The following is a 15,383-nucleotide window of genomic DNA, read 5'->3' as shown; positions in this document are numbered from 1 at the left end:
TTCAACATATGATCCATAAATAATATGAACAACAGTGGAGACAGGTTGCAGCCTTGTCTTACCCCTGAAACTACTCTGAACGATGAACTCAATTTACCGTCAACTCTAACTGCTGCCTGACTATCCATGTAAAGACCTTTAATTGCTTGCAAAAGTTTGCCTCCTATTCCATAATCTTGTACAACAGACAATAACTTCCTCCTAGGAACCCAGTCATATGCCTTTTTTAGATCTATAAAGCATAGATACAATTCCCTGTTCCACTCATAACACTTCTCCATTATTTGCCGTAAGCTAAAGATCTGGTCCTGACAACCTCTAAGAGGCCTAAACCCACACTGATTTTCATCCAATTGGTCCTCAACTAATACTCGCACTTTCCTTTCAACAATACCTGCGAAGATTTTACCCACAACGCTGATTAAAGAGATACCTCTGTAGTTGTTACAATCTTTTCTGTTTCCATGTTTAAAGATTGGTGTGATTACTGCTTTTGTCCAGTCTGATGGAACCTGTCCCAACTCCCAGGCCGTTTCAATTATCCTATGTAGCCATTTAAGACCTGACATTCCACTGTATTTGATGAGCTCCGACTTAATTTCATCCACCCCAGCTGCTTTATTGCACTGCAATCTATTGACCATTTTTTCCACTTCCTCAAATGTGATCCTATTTCCATCATCATTCCTATCCCATTCTACCTCGAAATCTGAAACATTACTGATCGCATTTTCACCTACATTGAGCAACTCTTCAAAATATTCCCTCCATCTGCCCAAGGCATCCACAGGATTCACCAGCAGTTTTCCTGACCTGTCCCAAATACTTGTCATTTCCTTCTTACCTCCCTTTCGAAGACTGCTAATTACTCTCCAGAATGGTTTTCCAGCAGCTTGACCCATATTCTCCAACCTGTTTCCAAAGTCTTCCCACGATTTCTTCTTGGATGCTGCAATTATCTGTTTGGCTTTGTTTCTTTCTTCAACATAACTTTCTCTGTCTACCTGGGTTCTGGTATGTAGCCATTTTTGATACGCCTTCTTTTTCCTTTTACAGGCTGCCTTGACTGTGTCATTCCACCAAGCTGTTTGCTTCATCCTACTTTTACACACTACCGTTCCAAGACATTCTTTAGCCACTTCTAGTACTGTGTCCCTGTACCTTGTCCATTCCTTTTCCAATGACTGTAATTGAGTACATTCAACTAACTGGTACCTTTCTGAGATCTCTGTTATGTACTTGTGCCTGATTTCCTTATCCTGAAGTTTCTCCACTCTTATACGCCTACATATGGACCTGACCTCCTGCACTTTCGGTCTCACAATCCCAATTTCACTGCAGATTAAATAATGATCAGTGTCATCAAAGAATCCCCTGAATACACGTGTGTCCCACACAGCCTTCCTGAATTCCTGATCTGTTATTATATAGTCAATGACAGATCTGGTTCCCCTGCCTTCCCAAGTATACCGGTGAATGTTCTTATGTTTAAAAAAGGAGTTTGTGATTACTAAGCCCATTACTGGCACAGAAATCCAAGAGTTGTTTCCCGTTCCTGTTGGCCTCCATATCCTCTCCAAATTTACCCATAACCTTTTCATACCCTTCTGTTCGATTTCCAATCCTGGCGTTAAAATCACCCGTGAGCAGAACACTGTCCTTGTCCTTTACTCTAACAACTACATCACTGAGTGCCTCATAAAAACTATCCATCTTATCTTGATCTGTCCCTTCACAATGCGAATATACTGACACAATCCTAATTGTCTTGCTAGACACTGTCAAATCTATCCACATCAGTCGTTCGTTTACATACCTTATTGCAACTACGCTGGGTTCCATTTCTTTCCTGATGTAAAGCCCTACACCCCACTGTGCTATTCCTGCTTTGACTCCTGACAGGTAGACCTTGTATTCTCCCACTTCCTCTTCTTTCTCACCCCTTACCCGAATGTCACTAACAGCTAAAACGTCCAGCCCCATCTTACTTGCAGCCTCTGCCAGCTCTACCTTCTTCCCAGAGTAGCCCCCATTGATATTAATAGCTCCCCCATCTCATTACCATTTGTTTGCCAAGTCGTACCTTAGGAGTCCCTGGTTTGTCAGTTAGAGGTGGGACTCCGACACCTCCAAAGGTCCAAGGCATTTTGCTCTGATTGTTGCCAGCATCATATTTAAAGTACCAGGGAAGCAGGTTGCTAGCCTTACTTGCCCCGAGTCCCATTGGGTTTTAACCCTAACGGCTGAGGGACTAACCGGTGAATTTGGTAGTCTTTGCCGTATGAGCACAAAGGTGACCACGACTCAGAATATGTCCGAGAAGCCCAGCCTTATTCCAAAGTAACTGGTATTCCGACTGTCGGGACCACTTACTTGGCCACTCATACGTTGCCCGTGCTTCATGAACTAGGACATGACTACAGGAACCCACACCATGAACCACAATGATTTTAGAAATTATAAATTAATTCAAAATTGTCACAAAGGGACAGAATGAAGGATAATAGCTTCACACATAAAAAGGTATCAAAATCAGTCTGATCTGTACTATTTTGCATGGTATGTGGACATAACTAAATCTTATTGGAGTAAACTCCATGGCCTCTTTTCCCCACGTCCATGCCCATGTTTTCCAATGAGATGCTTTGTTGAGATTATTGATTCACAGATGGAACTATCAAACAAATAACAAGGAACTATATTTGTAGACCAAATATGTTGTTTCAACACTGGTATTGCAAAAAAAATTATTACTCTACATATACCTTAGGTAACAAAAATAAAATAAATATTTTCTATTACATCAGACGACTGCAAATCAGAAAATTTTTTATTACAAAATGAAGTAACAAGCTTCCTCTTTCAAACTCACTACTAACAACAATAGTGATGTATATTAGAACTAAATCACTTAGACAGCAATACTGTTCAGGGCAAAAAATAGGCTATGACCACTTTTCCCATCCTGACCATTTTACCCCACCTTCTACTAAATGTAATATCATATCTGCTCTTTTAAAGTAACAATAAATGATTTCATTAAAATGTTTCATCAGATTACCTTATGAGTCAAGTTATAAAGAGGATATCCAAAAGTGAAAAAAATGTACAGGTTTAGAAGGAATAAAGAAAAAGTATTTTTTCATCATGAAGTAGACTTCAGACAGTGTGAAAGAAAATGGTGGTTGATGCCACTGGTGAAAGAATTAAAATCTACTCCTATTCATTGAGTGTACCCCACCCCATCCCTCCTCTCTGTATCTGCAATTTTGTAATTTAACCCAGCACCCCCCCCCCCCCCCCCCCCCGCAAAAAAGGGGAGAGAGTGGCTTTTTTAATCATCATCATCATCCTTGGCTTCTCCTCTCATTCTTTCAACAAGTTCATTCCATTTTCTTGTATTTTATTGAGGATGTTAAATATGTTCACGGCCCCCCTAATTTCCAAATTCTGAAATCTGTCGACTCTTTTGGATCCCTTACTACTCTTAGAAACCCCATCTCCATTGCTTGTATGTGACTTTCTTGACATTTACTGGTAACCCACAATTCACTTTCGTAAACTTTGTTTACTGCCATTGTGTTATAAAATTTCAATCTTGTTTCTTTGATGTTTCTCCTCTGATGGTTCATTGCAGTATTTAAGATAAAGCTTCTTGTTTTTTGCTTATAACTTTATCTAATTCTGATATCAAAGTTTTTAACTCTTTCATCCTTCTTAGCTTTTTCATTTTTCCTGAGATTTCTCCAGCAGATTTCTCAACTGTATTTTTTTTGTTTTTCCATTCTCTCTTTATTTCTTCTGCTTCTGCTTTACTTCGTGATTAAGTCTCTTCTGATACAGATCTTTTATGTTTTCTGGTACAGATCGTGTATGCTTTGTGCGTTTAGTAGATATACTTTATAGATTTTTACCTTCATCTTTTCGTCTGTCAACATTTTTTTCTTTCTCCATTTCGGTACATATCTATGGTATTTGAGATATTACCAAGGTATGGTCAGAACCCATGTTGTATCCCCTGTACACTCTTGTGTCTTGTACTTTTCCATGTAATTTTTAATTAATGATAATGTACTCAATAAGAGTCTTAAATCCTCAAGCTGAGCGTGTATACTTACGGATATCTTTAGTTTGTTAAAAGAAACAAAATCTCTAAGCAATCTTCCATTCTTATTTATGATGTTTTCTGCCATCGTTCCCACAATCTGTGGGATAGCCTTATTCCCCACCCTTGTGTTTAAACCTCCAATCAATATTACTTGATGCTTATTGTTATACTTATCCAAAACCGATTCCACTTTGTCATAGAAATCTATAAACTACTCTTTCTTCCCTTCGTCAGGTGCGTAAACAGCAACAACAGTTAAGATTTCTCTCTCTTCTTTGAGATTTCAAACAATTTTTTTTTCATTTAAAAGTATATAGCTGTATCCTATAATTCTTTTTTCTTGCATTTTATGTATGTAAATTGCTATCCCTGTGTTTGCTCTCTACCTTTTTTATGTTCTGCTATATAAACTCAATTATTGTCCTACTGACTTGTTACTCTGTAGCTTTTTCTTTGTTTGCTAAACTTCTGACATTCCATGTTGCTACCTTTCTCTTCACCGGATTCATCATTGGTTATCTGATCTCAATCCGAGGCCGTTTCAGGTACCAGGAGTAATTAGGGAAATTCACCTGGGCACCTTATGAGGGCTGTGCAAGTGTAGCTGGATAGCAGGGCTGCCAGTTTGTGACCTTTCAAGCTGCCTGATTTTGTTTTAAGGGTTTACTCCCCTAGGGAGGCTGGCTTCCTTATGCCGGAGTGTCCTCCCTAAAGTTTACTTGTAATGGGAGATGGCAGGGAAAGGGGCATGGGAAGAACAGACTTAGGATAGGAGAAAGGTCACCAATGTTGTTGTGGGACACACTTTGTCTGGCTCATCCTCTTCAGCCTGTTTGGCTTGGGTGATCCTTCTGGCAGCTAAATTACTGACAGCGTAGCCTTCCAGATCCAGAGTGTGCAAACTTCCTTGCCCACACAGACAGTGCTATGTTAAGTAGTGTCCTCTGAGGTGGGGGATTTTTTTTAACTATATGTAATTGTAAAAATTTAATTAACATACAAAATGTTCCATAGCCTTATACAAATGTTCCATAGCCTTATACAAATTAAAAAGAGCCATCACTTTTATTGAAGGCAAATATTTGCTGTCAATTATTTACTTTATTAATGTTGTTTTTTAACTTTTCTTGCAATATAATGGCACAGTTAAATAACATTTATACTTCCAGAAAACAAACTTTAACTTTATATAGTATTGTAATGACTATAAATTACAGTTTACTTTATATGCAGAAATTTATAGATCTTCATTAATTTCTTGGATCTCTTCTCTCCTAAATTATTTCTTAATTTTAACCAAGTAAGACTGCAGGTGGAGAAGATTCTCTCAATGGATGCAATGGCAGGGCAAGAGGTTAGGTACTAATAGTTGTAAGGATGGGTTAATGTTTTAAATCAATAAATCATAGGAATTTAAATTGAACTACTTAATCATCAGTGGGGGGTGGGGGGGGGGGGGCGCAACAAAACTCAATTTTACCCACTGAGTTAGTTTTTTTTTTTAAAGAAATACCCAGGTTTTTCTCAACTTTGATCTGCAAGTATTTATGCAACTGAAGTACAAGTTATTCTCCTCCTTTTAAATATATCCATGATAACTACAGTTATTAGAATACTATAGCTGATATAAACAAACCTGTTAATCATTCTCCTCCTCCTTAATCTTAAAGATTAATGCAGTGTTAAGATTTTGACTTGATTTATGCAATGATATGAATTAAAAATGTCATATGAGTCAATGAATGCTTTCTCTTTCAGGTGCTGGATGCAGAGGTTGAAGTAGATCCATCTGAAGTCGTAACAGAAGAAATACAGGCTACCACAGAGGCAGCAGAAGGGACATCTTTAGGAGCTCTAGTGGAAGCTATAAGATCTGCAGGCTACTGTGTGCACGAGGATGGCGAGCGCATAGTCATCACTTCAGAATTAGGGGATGTTGACGAAGGAGTGATTGAAGTGGAACCTCAACAAGTGGTCCATCAGGAAATTGTTTACCGGGAAGAAGGAGACTGTGAGGTTGCATCACCCCCATATGTCCTGCTTGAGGAGACAGCAGAGGTGGTCACAGAAGTTGCTACTGAGATAGTATCATCTGATTCTTGAGGTCAGTGTAGCCACCTGCCAGCTGCTCCTCAGCATTATGTTCTGCTTGAGGAGACTGGCAGAGTGGTATCTAGTGCCATGGAAACAATCTCATGAAGCACTCACATTGAACTCAGCCACACAACTCAGGGAACAAGGTTAATGTAATGTGTGGCATGCAACTTTAACTATTGTGGCTTTTGACGAGAGTGCACAGTAATTTAAAATGAAATAATCAAAATATTAATGTACAGAATTCTAATTAATTAATAAAAATGTTTTACAGTAACCTCCAGCAGTTGCAGTTTGTTGACATTTGTTTAATTTATTATTATTATTGTTATTATTTATTTTTGAAACATGTCGAGGTGTAAATCTAATGCTCAGATTCGCAGCAGAAAAAATTATATAATGATTTTTCCATGTTGTTGTTCTTGTCTTGGTGGTGTGCTGGAATACTCCTTTCTTCCTTCTTATTCCTTAGCACTGCTAAGACAGTAACACCATTGAAAAATTTTTATATAACTGGTACAATAAATGTTTGTCTATTGTCAAAATTACCTGGCAGTTAGGTTTATGTCTTGAAACTCATATTTAAAAAATAATTTGAAAATTAAACAAGATACAAGTACCAACTAATTATGACTGTCAGTGGTTACTGTGAAAACACATGATAATTTTAGTAAAATTCCACTATAGATAAAAACACATAACATGGCTATAAATTATTCCCATTAATACAGTATTGTCAAATTTGTACGAGTTTGTTTTGTCACGCACATCTCTATTACATACTGTTCTCTCAGATGTTGTTGCTTAACAGAGTGTCTTCTACAAAGGTCTGTTAGTTGTGCCTGTTCCTTTTGTATATTATATTAAGGAGAGGAGTGGTGAAAGTGTTTTGAACATCGGAAACTGTGGCAATCAACAATCTTATAATTACATACTATGTAAATAACAATGTTGCACTTTCTGAAATATTGTATTATATTCCAATCCTTGAGCATTTATCATCTTGTCATTTTATGCCTGGAATATAATTTACAGATTATCTGATATGGTAAATTGCTGTTTAACCCTATAGTATGATTTGACATTATGATGTCATGACTGAGTATTGTGTACAATTTTAAAACATAGCAAGTGTCCACAGTTAACTGTGGATTCATAGGTGGAACAACATACATTTTTATTTGAGTGTTAGACTTAAAATGTATCAGATGAACACTTACATTGTTTTTATGACTTTTTATTTCCTTTGAAAACTGAGCAGTTTGTTTTAAAACAAGTTATGTAAGGAAAAATAGAAGTGTGTGTGTGTGTGTGTGTGTGTGTGTGTGTGTGTGTGTGTGTGTGAGAGAGAGAGAGAGGGGGGGGGGGGGATGTTACTGTTGATGTAATGTTGATGACAATGATGAAAGAAAGAAGTGAACTGTTCTTCACTTTCTATCAGTCATAACTGGAGCTTGATGGTATTTTTGTGAAGCTAGTCAAGCATACAACGATGTCATCATGCAGATGAATATTTTAATACACACAAAGATTATGTATAGTCTCAAAAAATGAGAAACCTACAATATCTAAAGTCACCATAGAGTACAATTTTGTAGCATTAAATTATCTGTGATATTGTAAATAAAATTTTGTTATTTGTTAAAGCAGGCTGACTTCAGTGTTTGCCCCTGCCTTTGTGTGCTAGTCATGTACTAATTTTTCAATTGCGTTCATTAAATGAATAACATAGTCTCATGATACGTTCTCTATGTAAACTTAAAATTTCTCCCGATGATAAGAAATACTATAGTGGTGAAATATTTCACATTTATACAATTCAGTCCTAAGAGAGTCTCTGTTGTTTGATCCATGAAAACCAGAAACATCAATGAAAGACAAAAGACACCTGAAACTTATAATGAAGTATTTTGAGCATAATATTAGTCTGCGAGATCTTACATTGCTGTAGCACACAGTAGCAGCAAATTCTTGAGAAATACCCATTTCTATCTATAAATATGTCTATGACTTCTCAACATGAAATGCATGATTTATGCAGTTGCATGTATGCAACAAAAAGGGATGGAAGGTAAATGCACGACACCTTAAAAATGAGCTCTGTTGACTAAGGGAGAGAACCCATACAGAAGACAAGTTGGGAAACCTTCATCTACATCTACATCCATACTCCGCAAGCCACCTGACGGTGTGTGGCGGAGGGTACCTTCAGTACCTCTATCGGTTCTCCCTTCTATTCCAGTCTCGTATTGTTCGTGGAAAGAAGGATTGTCGGTATGCCTCTGTGTGGGCTCTAATCTCTCTGATTTTATCCTCATGGTCTCTTCGCGAGATATACGTAGGAGGGAGCAATATACTGCTTGACTCTTCGGTGAAGGTATGTTCTCGAAACTTTGACAAAAGCCCGTACCGAGCTACTGAGCGTCTCTCCTGCAGAGTCTTCCACTGGAGTTTATCTATCATCTCAGTAACGCTTTCGCGATTACTAAATGATCCTGTAACGAAGCGCGCTGCTCTCCGTTGGATCTTCTCTATGTCTTGTATCAACCCTATCTGGTACGGATCCCACACTGCTGAGCAGTATTCAAGCAGTGGGCGAACAAGCGTACTGTAACCTACTTCCTTTGTTTTCGGATTGCATTTCCTTAGGATTCTTCCAATGAATCTCAGTCTGGCATCTGCTTTACCGACAGTCAACATTATATGATCATTCCATTTTAAATCACTCCTAATGCGTACTCCCAGATAATTTATGGTATTAACTGCTTCCAGTTGCTGACCTGCTATTTTGTAGCTAAATGATAAAGGATCTATCTTTCTGTGTATTCGCAGCACATTACACTTGTCTACATTGAGATTCAGTTGCCATTCCCTGCACCATGCGTCAATTCGCTGCAGATCCTCCTGCATTTCAGTACAATTTTCCATTGTTACAACCTCTCGATACACCACAGCATCATCTGCAAAATGCCTCAGTGAACTTCCGATGTCATCCACCAGGTCATTTATGTATATTGTGAATAGCAACGGTCCTATGACACTCCCCTGCGGCACACCTGAAATTACTCGTACTTCGGAAGACTTCTCTCCATTGAGAATAACATGCTGTGTCCTGATATTGCGGCTACTCTTATAGGGGACTATCTTATACACAGAGCTGGTATCATGGTTGGTGTACTAACAGAGAAATGGACAAGGAGAAACTTTAATTGCAGACATCTCACGTGTTGAAGGTTAGGGATCAGAAGAAGGGAAATTGATTAGTATTCTTGAAGAATAATAAGTAAATATTGCATTAGTGCCCTATGTAGCATTTGAGTGGAAAATACGTCTCGTAGGTATTGAAAAAATGAAATGTCGTGTGGCTAGGGCCTCCCGTTGGGTAGACCTTTCGCCTGGTGCATGTCTTTCGATTTGACGCCACTTCGGCGACCTGCGCGTCGATGGGGATGAAATGATGATGATTTGGACAACACAACACCCAGTCCCTGAGCGGAGAAAATCTCCGACCCAACTGGGAATCGAACCCGGGCCCTTAGGATTGACATTCCGTCATGCTGACCACTCAGCTACCGGGGTATTAAAAACTTAGTACAGGTTTTAATGTCGTACAGTGAAATACGAGCACTGAGCAAACTGTAGTATTTCCATATTAATAGGTGGAAAAATTACAAAATCTTATTAGGGAACATACTTTTATGAACAAAAGAATGCTATCAGTATAATATAAGTATGCTTCAGTTGAAGGAAAGTACAAAAATAAGTGACCAGAATTACAACAAACTTCAGGAATAGCTTTGAAAATCAAGTAATACAGATTATCAATGACTGTAGGTGACCTAATTGCTAGAACTTGGTAGGCAAACTGTGGGAAAAACTAAAAATTAAAGGAGAGGAACACCTCTATGGAAATCGAGATAAGAGTAATAGGAAATAAAAAGTTAACTTTAAATTTACCGTAGATTTCAAGGCGAGATGCTTATTATAGTTTCCACAAAGAAACTTTAGTCTCAAAACCTGGCAGAAAATCCAAAGAGACCCTGGTTGTATGTAAAGTGTGCTGGTGGGAGTTACTAAACACAGCCTTTCAAAATTCATTCACCAAAGAAGACAAAGTAAATATTCCAGAATTCAGATTGAAAACAGCTGCCAACATGAGTAACTTAGAAGTAGATATCCTTGGATTAGTGAAGCAACTTCAGTCACTTAATAAAAGCAAGTCTTCCGGTCCAGACTGTTTACCAGTCAGGTTCCTTCCAGAGTACGCTGATACAATAGCTCCATACTTAACAACATATACAGCTGCTCACTAAACAAAAGAGATAATCTGAGCAGCCATTTTAGGTTGTCTGCAGACGATGCTGTCGTTTATCGTCCAGTGAAGTCAGCAGAAGATCAAAACAAACTGCAAAACGATTTAGAAAAAATATCTGTATGGTGCGAAAATTGACAACTGACCCTAAATAATGAAATTGTGAGGTCATCCAAACAAGTGCTAAAAGGAGTCCGGTAAACTTTGGTTACGCAATAAATCAGTCAAATCTAAAGGCTGTAAATTCAACTAAATACCTAGGAATTACAATTGTGAACAACTTAAATTGGAAAGAACACATAGAAAATGTTGTGGGGAAGGCAAAACCAAAGACAGAGTTTTATTGGCAAAACACTCAGAAAATGTAGCAGACCCAGTAAAGATACTGCCTACGCTACACTTGTCTGTCCTCTTTTGGAGTGTTGCTGCACAGTCTGGGAGCCTTACCAGATAGGAATAATGGATTACACTGAGAAAGTTCAATGAAGAGGAGTACATTTTGTATTATCCTGATATAGGGGGGAGTACATCATGGACATGATACAAGATTTGTGATGGACGTCGTTAAAACAAAAGTGATTTTCTCTTCTCGCAAAATTTCTTTCACCAGCTTTCTCCTCCGCCTGCAAAAATATTTTGTTGGTGCTGACCTACACAGGGAGAAACAAACATCATACAAAATAAGCGAAATGAGAGGTTGCACAAAAAGATATACCTGAGCTCTTTTCAGGGCCACAGTTAATGATTATATACAGTGTGTCCCATTTATGTTGATCACCCTAAATAACTGTTTGTCCAGATGCAAATTACAAAATGTTTCAAGCAAATGGTCTTTAGCCATCAGGGGACATCAATCAGCATGACTGCCTTCGTGGTAGCTTTGTTTTTTTACAAAGATACGAACAACAGTATGACTTTTTTAAATGGCACCCTGTATTTTTATTCGGTAATTCATTTCCTCTCCTAAAGACCTATTCAAAAATGTATCACAGTGTACCATTCACTGGAACACAATGTTATTAATTACATAACACAACACCGACTTCGAGCCTGGGATAACAAACTCATCCACCTGCTGGAGTTGTCAGAAAACAAATGAAAACCAAGTAAAAACATAACACAAAATTGACTTTGACTCTCCTGTACCATTGCCCAGGAGTAGAACATTCAAAGGTGCTCAGAGTGGTGACCCTAGACACTGATACAGTGGTGCACTCATGGAATGAAAGAATTATTTACTGCTTCCAGGGTTGCTTGTTGAAGAGAATTACAAGCAAGCATGGTACGTTCCTGCATGTCCTCTGGAGTTGTTGGAATATTGCGATAGACAACATCTTCAATGCATCCCCAAAGGAAAAAGTCCACAGGATTTAAATCAGGAGACCTAGCAGGCCAAGTAACTGTTCCTTCTTGACCAATCTGTCTGGCAGGATACCTTCAGTTCAGAACACGACTTGCACATCCATCATGTTGATACCACAAAAGCATTCTGGTTCTTCATCCAGAAGAGGAGGAAGAATTCATCTGAGGAAGTTGGTATACACTGTGATGTTTAGACTACAATTGATTAAATAAGAGCGAATAATTGTAGTACCAAGCATCCCACACCATACGTAACTCTCCACTGACACTGATGTTCCACCTGTCTAAGCCATCATGGGTTGTCGCTGGACCAATAATGCATGTTCCTTGTATTTACCTGTCCTTTGTTTGAGAAGGAACATTCAGCAATAAATAGAACATTGGAAAAGTAGTTCGGGTTGGTGAGGATTTGCCACTGTGCCCACAGACAGAACTGTACACGATTCTGGAAATCATTCCCATGCAATTCTTGATGTAAGTGTACATGCTAAGGATGGAACCGGTGATGTGTAAGAATGCCAATCTCGAGTTCAAGCTGTCATGTGCTCACATGTGGATTCCTAGCAACAGAAGTGAGACCAGTAACTTTGGCAGCTTTGTCTGTACGAGTGCTATGACGATTGCATTGTCGTGGGTTGAAACTTCCCGTTTCCTGAAGCGTCGCAACAAGATGAGAAAAAAGCTGTCGGGGAAAGTGGGTTCTTGTCAGGATATCGCTCTCTGTACAGTTCTGCTGCCTGCATAGCATTTCGCCTATCTTCAACAACAACAACAATAAAGGAAACGTTATGTCGATGCAGTTTGTAGGAAGGACAGCCTTTTCCGTATGCCTACTGTACACAACAGTGTTTAAAAGGACTAAACTACTGTACTAAATGTACCCGCACATAAGAAAACAGTATCGCAATTACTGTTCTGCTGCCTTACATTCCCCATAGATGAGTAGCATTTCTACCTTCTCTTTGTTAGTGTACATTCTACTCACACAACTCTTCAAGTGACGATGGTTGACGGAATGACGAGTGTTCATCCTACTTATGTTTACATTTGTCCTCTATCAGTGTCAGCACATGAACGTGTTCCATTACCTCGAGTACCTGCACGAAGCACTGGGAGTGTCAATGTTAGTGTTGTGTTATGTAATTAATAACGTTGTGTTTCAGTGAATGGTACACTTTGATACATTTTTGAATAGGTCTTTAGGAGAGGAAATGAATTACTGAAGAAAAAATACAGGGTGCTATTTAAAAAAGTCATACCACTGTTCATCTTTGTAAAAAACAAAGCTACAACGAAGGCAATTATGCTGATTGATGTCCACCTGATGGCTAAAAAACATTTGCTTGAAACATTTTGTAATTTGCATCTGGACAAACAGTTATTTAGGGTGGTCAAGATAAATGGGACACTCTGTATATTAACATACAAGGCATAACACCAGCCAAAGAAGAAATGCTACAAGAGCTATACAGTCAGCACCAGTGGCATATACTGTGCATACAGGGGACACACAGAAGTTGTGACATGCACGGACCAAAACTAGACGGAATGCGTCCCGCCATTGAAAGACCGCATGATAAATATGGAAGTGCTATCTTTGTTCATCCAGATATTATCCACAGCATTAACAGAGGAAAACAACATTGAAATTCTTACTCTAGAAACAGTTAATTGCACCATAAAATTGCTTTATAAACCACCTGATGCTGAATTCATTGTTAACAAACCACCCAATTTTCTAAATAAACTTGCAGATTGTGATTGGTGATTTCAACGGTCATAGTACCATTTGGGTCTATGATCATGAAGATGAGAATGGGACAGCAATACACGTATGGGCAGAAGCAAGTCACCTGACTTTAATCCATGATGCAAAACTGCCTTGATCTTTTAACAGCGGCAGGTGGAGGCAAGCTTACAATCCTGACCTAATTTTTGGTAGCAGCAGTATCAGCCAACAATCTATCTGCTCCCTAATACCCAACTCGCAGCATAGACCAATATTATGTCAATTATTTGCTGCTATAAGATGACAGAAGGTATCTTTTCAGAGAAGGTTTAATTTTAAGAAGGCTGATTGGTCAGGTTTTGCGGAATTTCTGGGCATCGAAGTATCTTATATAAAACTAATACCTGAATGCTATGGTACCTATGTGGTGGCTGTAAAGAGATGTTCGAGAATATCTATCCCTCATGGATGTTGAACATCTTATATCCCCGGGCTTACTTCAGACCAAGCCACCCTACTAGCAGAATACAGCTTCGTATTTGAAGAAAACCCTTTCAGTGAAGCAACTGTGGAAGCAGGGAACAAGCTTATTTCCTCAATAAGGGAGACGAAATGGGATAAGTGGATAAAAACTATAGAAACTTGGATCTGAAAAGAGACAGCCATAAGGCTTGGAGACTTGTGATGCACCTAAAGAATGATCTGACTAAGACCATTAAACATCATAATATCACTGCCAATCAAATAGCACATCAGTTACTGATGAACGGGAAGCCAACACACACATCACAAAAACCAAAATTGCAAAGGGAAGAGCAAGAGGAGAGTAATGACCTTACATCATCATTCAGCATGGAAGAACTGCAGAAGACTATAAAAAAAAGTAAAAAAGGCAAATCAGCTGGCTTGGATGATATATGAACCGAGCAAAGCAAAAACTTCAGTTTAAATACAAAGAAATGGATTCTCCAACATTTTGCTAACTGTGTAAGCAGAAACCAAATTCCAAAGATATGGCACAAGAGTCAAGTGATTGTTTCACTGAAACCAGGCAAAGAAGGAAATGGTCCAAAGAATTTTAGACCAGTTGCAGTACTATGTCATCTTAACAAATTGCTGGAAAGACTGATTTTACATTGCCTATCACCTGCAATTGACCCCTCACTTATACCTCAGCAATCTGGATTTCATCCAGATAGAAGCTGTACTGGAAAATTGCTAAATCTCACACAGTTTATAGAAGATGGCTTTGAAGCTCAACACATGACTGGAGTGGCATTTTTCGACTTATCAGTGGCATATGATACAGTCAGTCACCAGATACTACCAGTCAAGATCTACAGTCTGACCAAAGATTTAGGTCAAACCAGACCCACTGCCTCCCTTCTGCAGAATTGCAGGTTCTTCGTCGACTCAAGGACAGCATAGTCGATGGAGACTACAGAAGAATGGCCTCCCACAAAGAAGTGTTTTGGCACCAGTTCCATTTAATAGGTACATGAATGACCAACCTATAGCCCCAAACATGAGGAGCTTCTTATATGCTGATGACCTCACTCTAGCCACCCACAGTACAGATTTTGAATCAGCGGAGAACAACCTCATGAATGCCCTTAAGATCTGTCCAGATCCAACAACACGAACCAGCTTAAACCAAACCCTTCAAAGACCCAAGTGTGTGTTTTCCATTTGACAAATAAGGAAGCCACTTGCAAGTTGAAAATTCTCTCATTTTCAAAAAGCACTGCATGAAATGCAAGTTGAAAGTTGCCACCAGG

The 15,383-nt window shown here is 38.8% G+C and overlaps 1 protein-coding gene across 1 annotated transcript in view; it reads left to right on the top strand.

Annotated features, from left to right (window-relative positions):
- Window positions 1-7,554, top strand: part of LOC126088569 (zinc finger protein 358-like) — an 81,620-nt gene extending 74,066 nt beyond the window's left edge. The window contains exon 7 of the mRNA XM_049906758.1: window positions 5,867-7,554. Within this exon, the coding sequence (XP_049762715.1) occupies window positions 5,867-6,211 (345 nt within the window). The 3' untranslated portion in view covers window positions 6,212-7,554. The remainder of the gene's footprint in view (window positions 1-5,866) is intronic.
- The last annotated feature ends 7,829 nt before the right edge of the window (window positions 7,555-15,383 follow it).

Source organism: Schistocerca cancellata, chromosome 6 (genome assembly GCF_023864275.1).
Source record: "Schistocerca cancellata isolate TAMUIC-IGC-003103 chromosome 6, iqSchCanc2.1, whole genome shotgun sequence".
NCBI classification, from domain to species: domain Eukaryota; kingdom Metazoa; phylum Arthropoda; class Insecta; order Orthoptera; family Acrididae; genus Schistocerca; species Schistocerca cancellata.
This window is presented reverse-complemented; position numbering and strand designations above follow the sequence as displayed.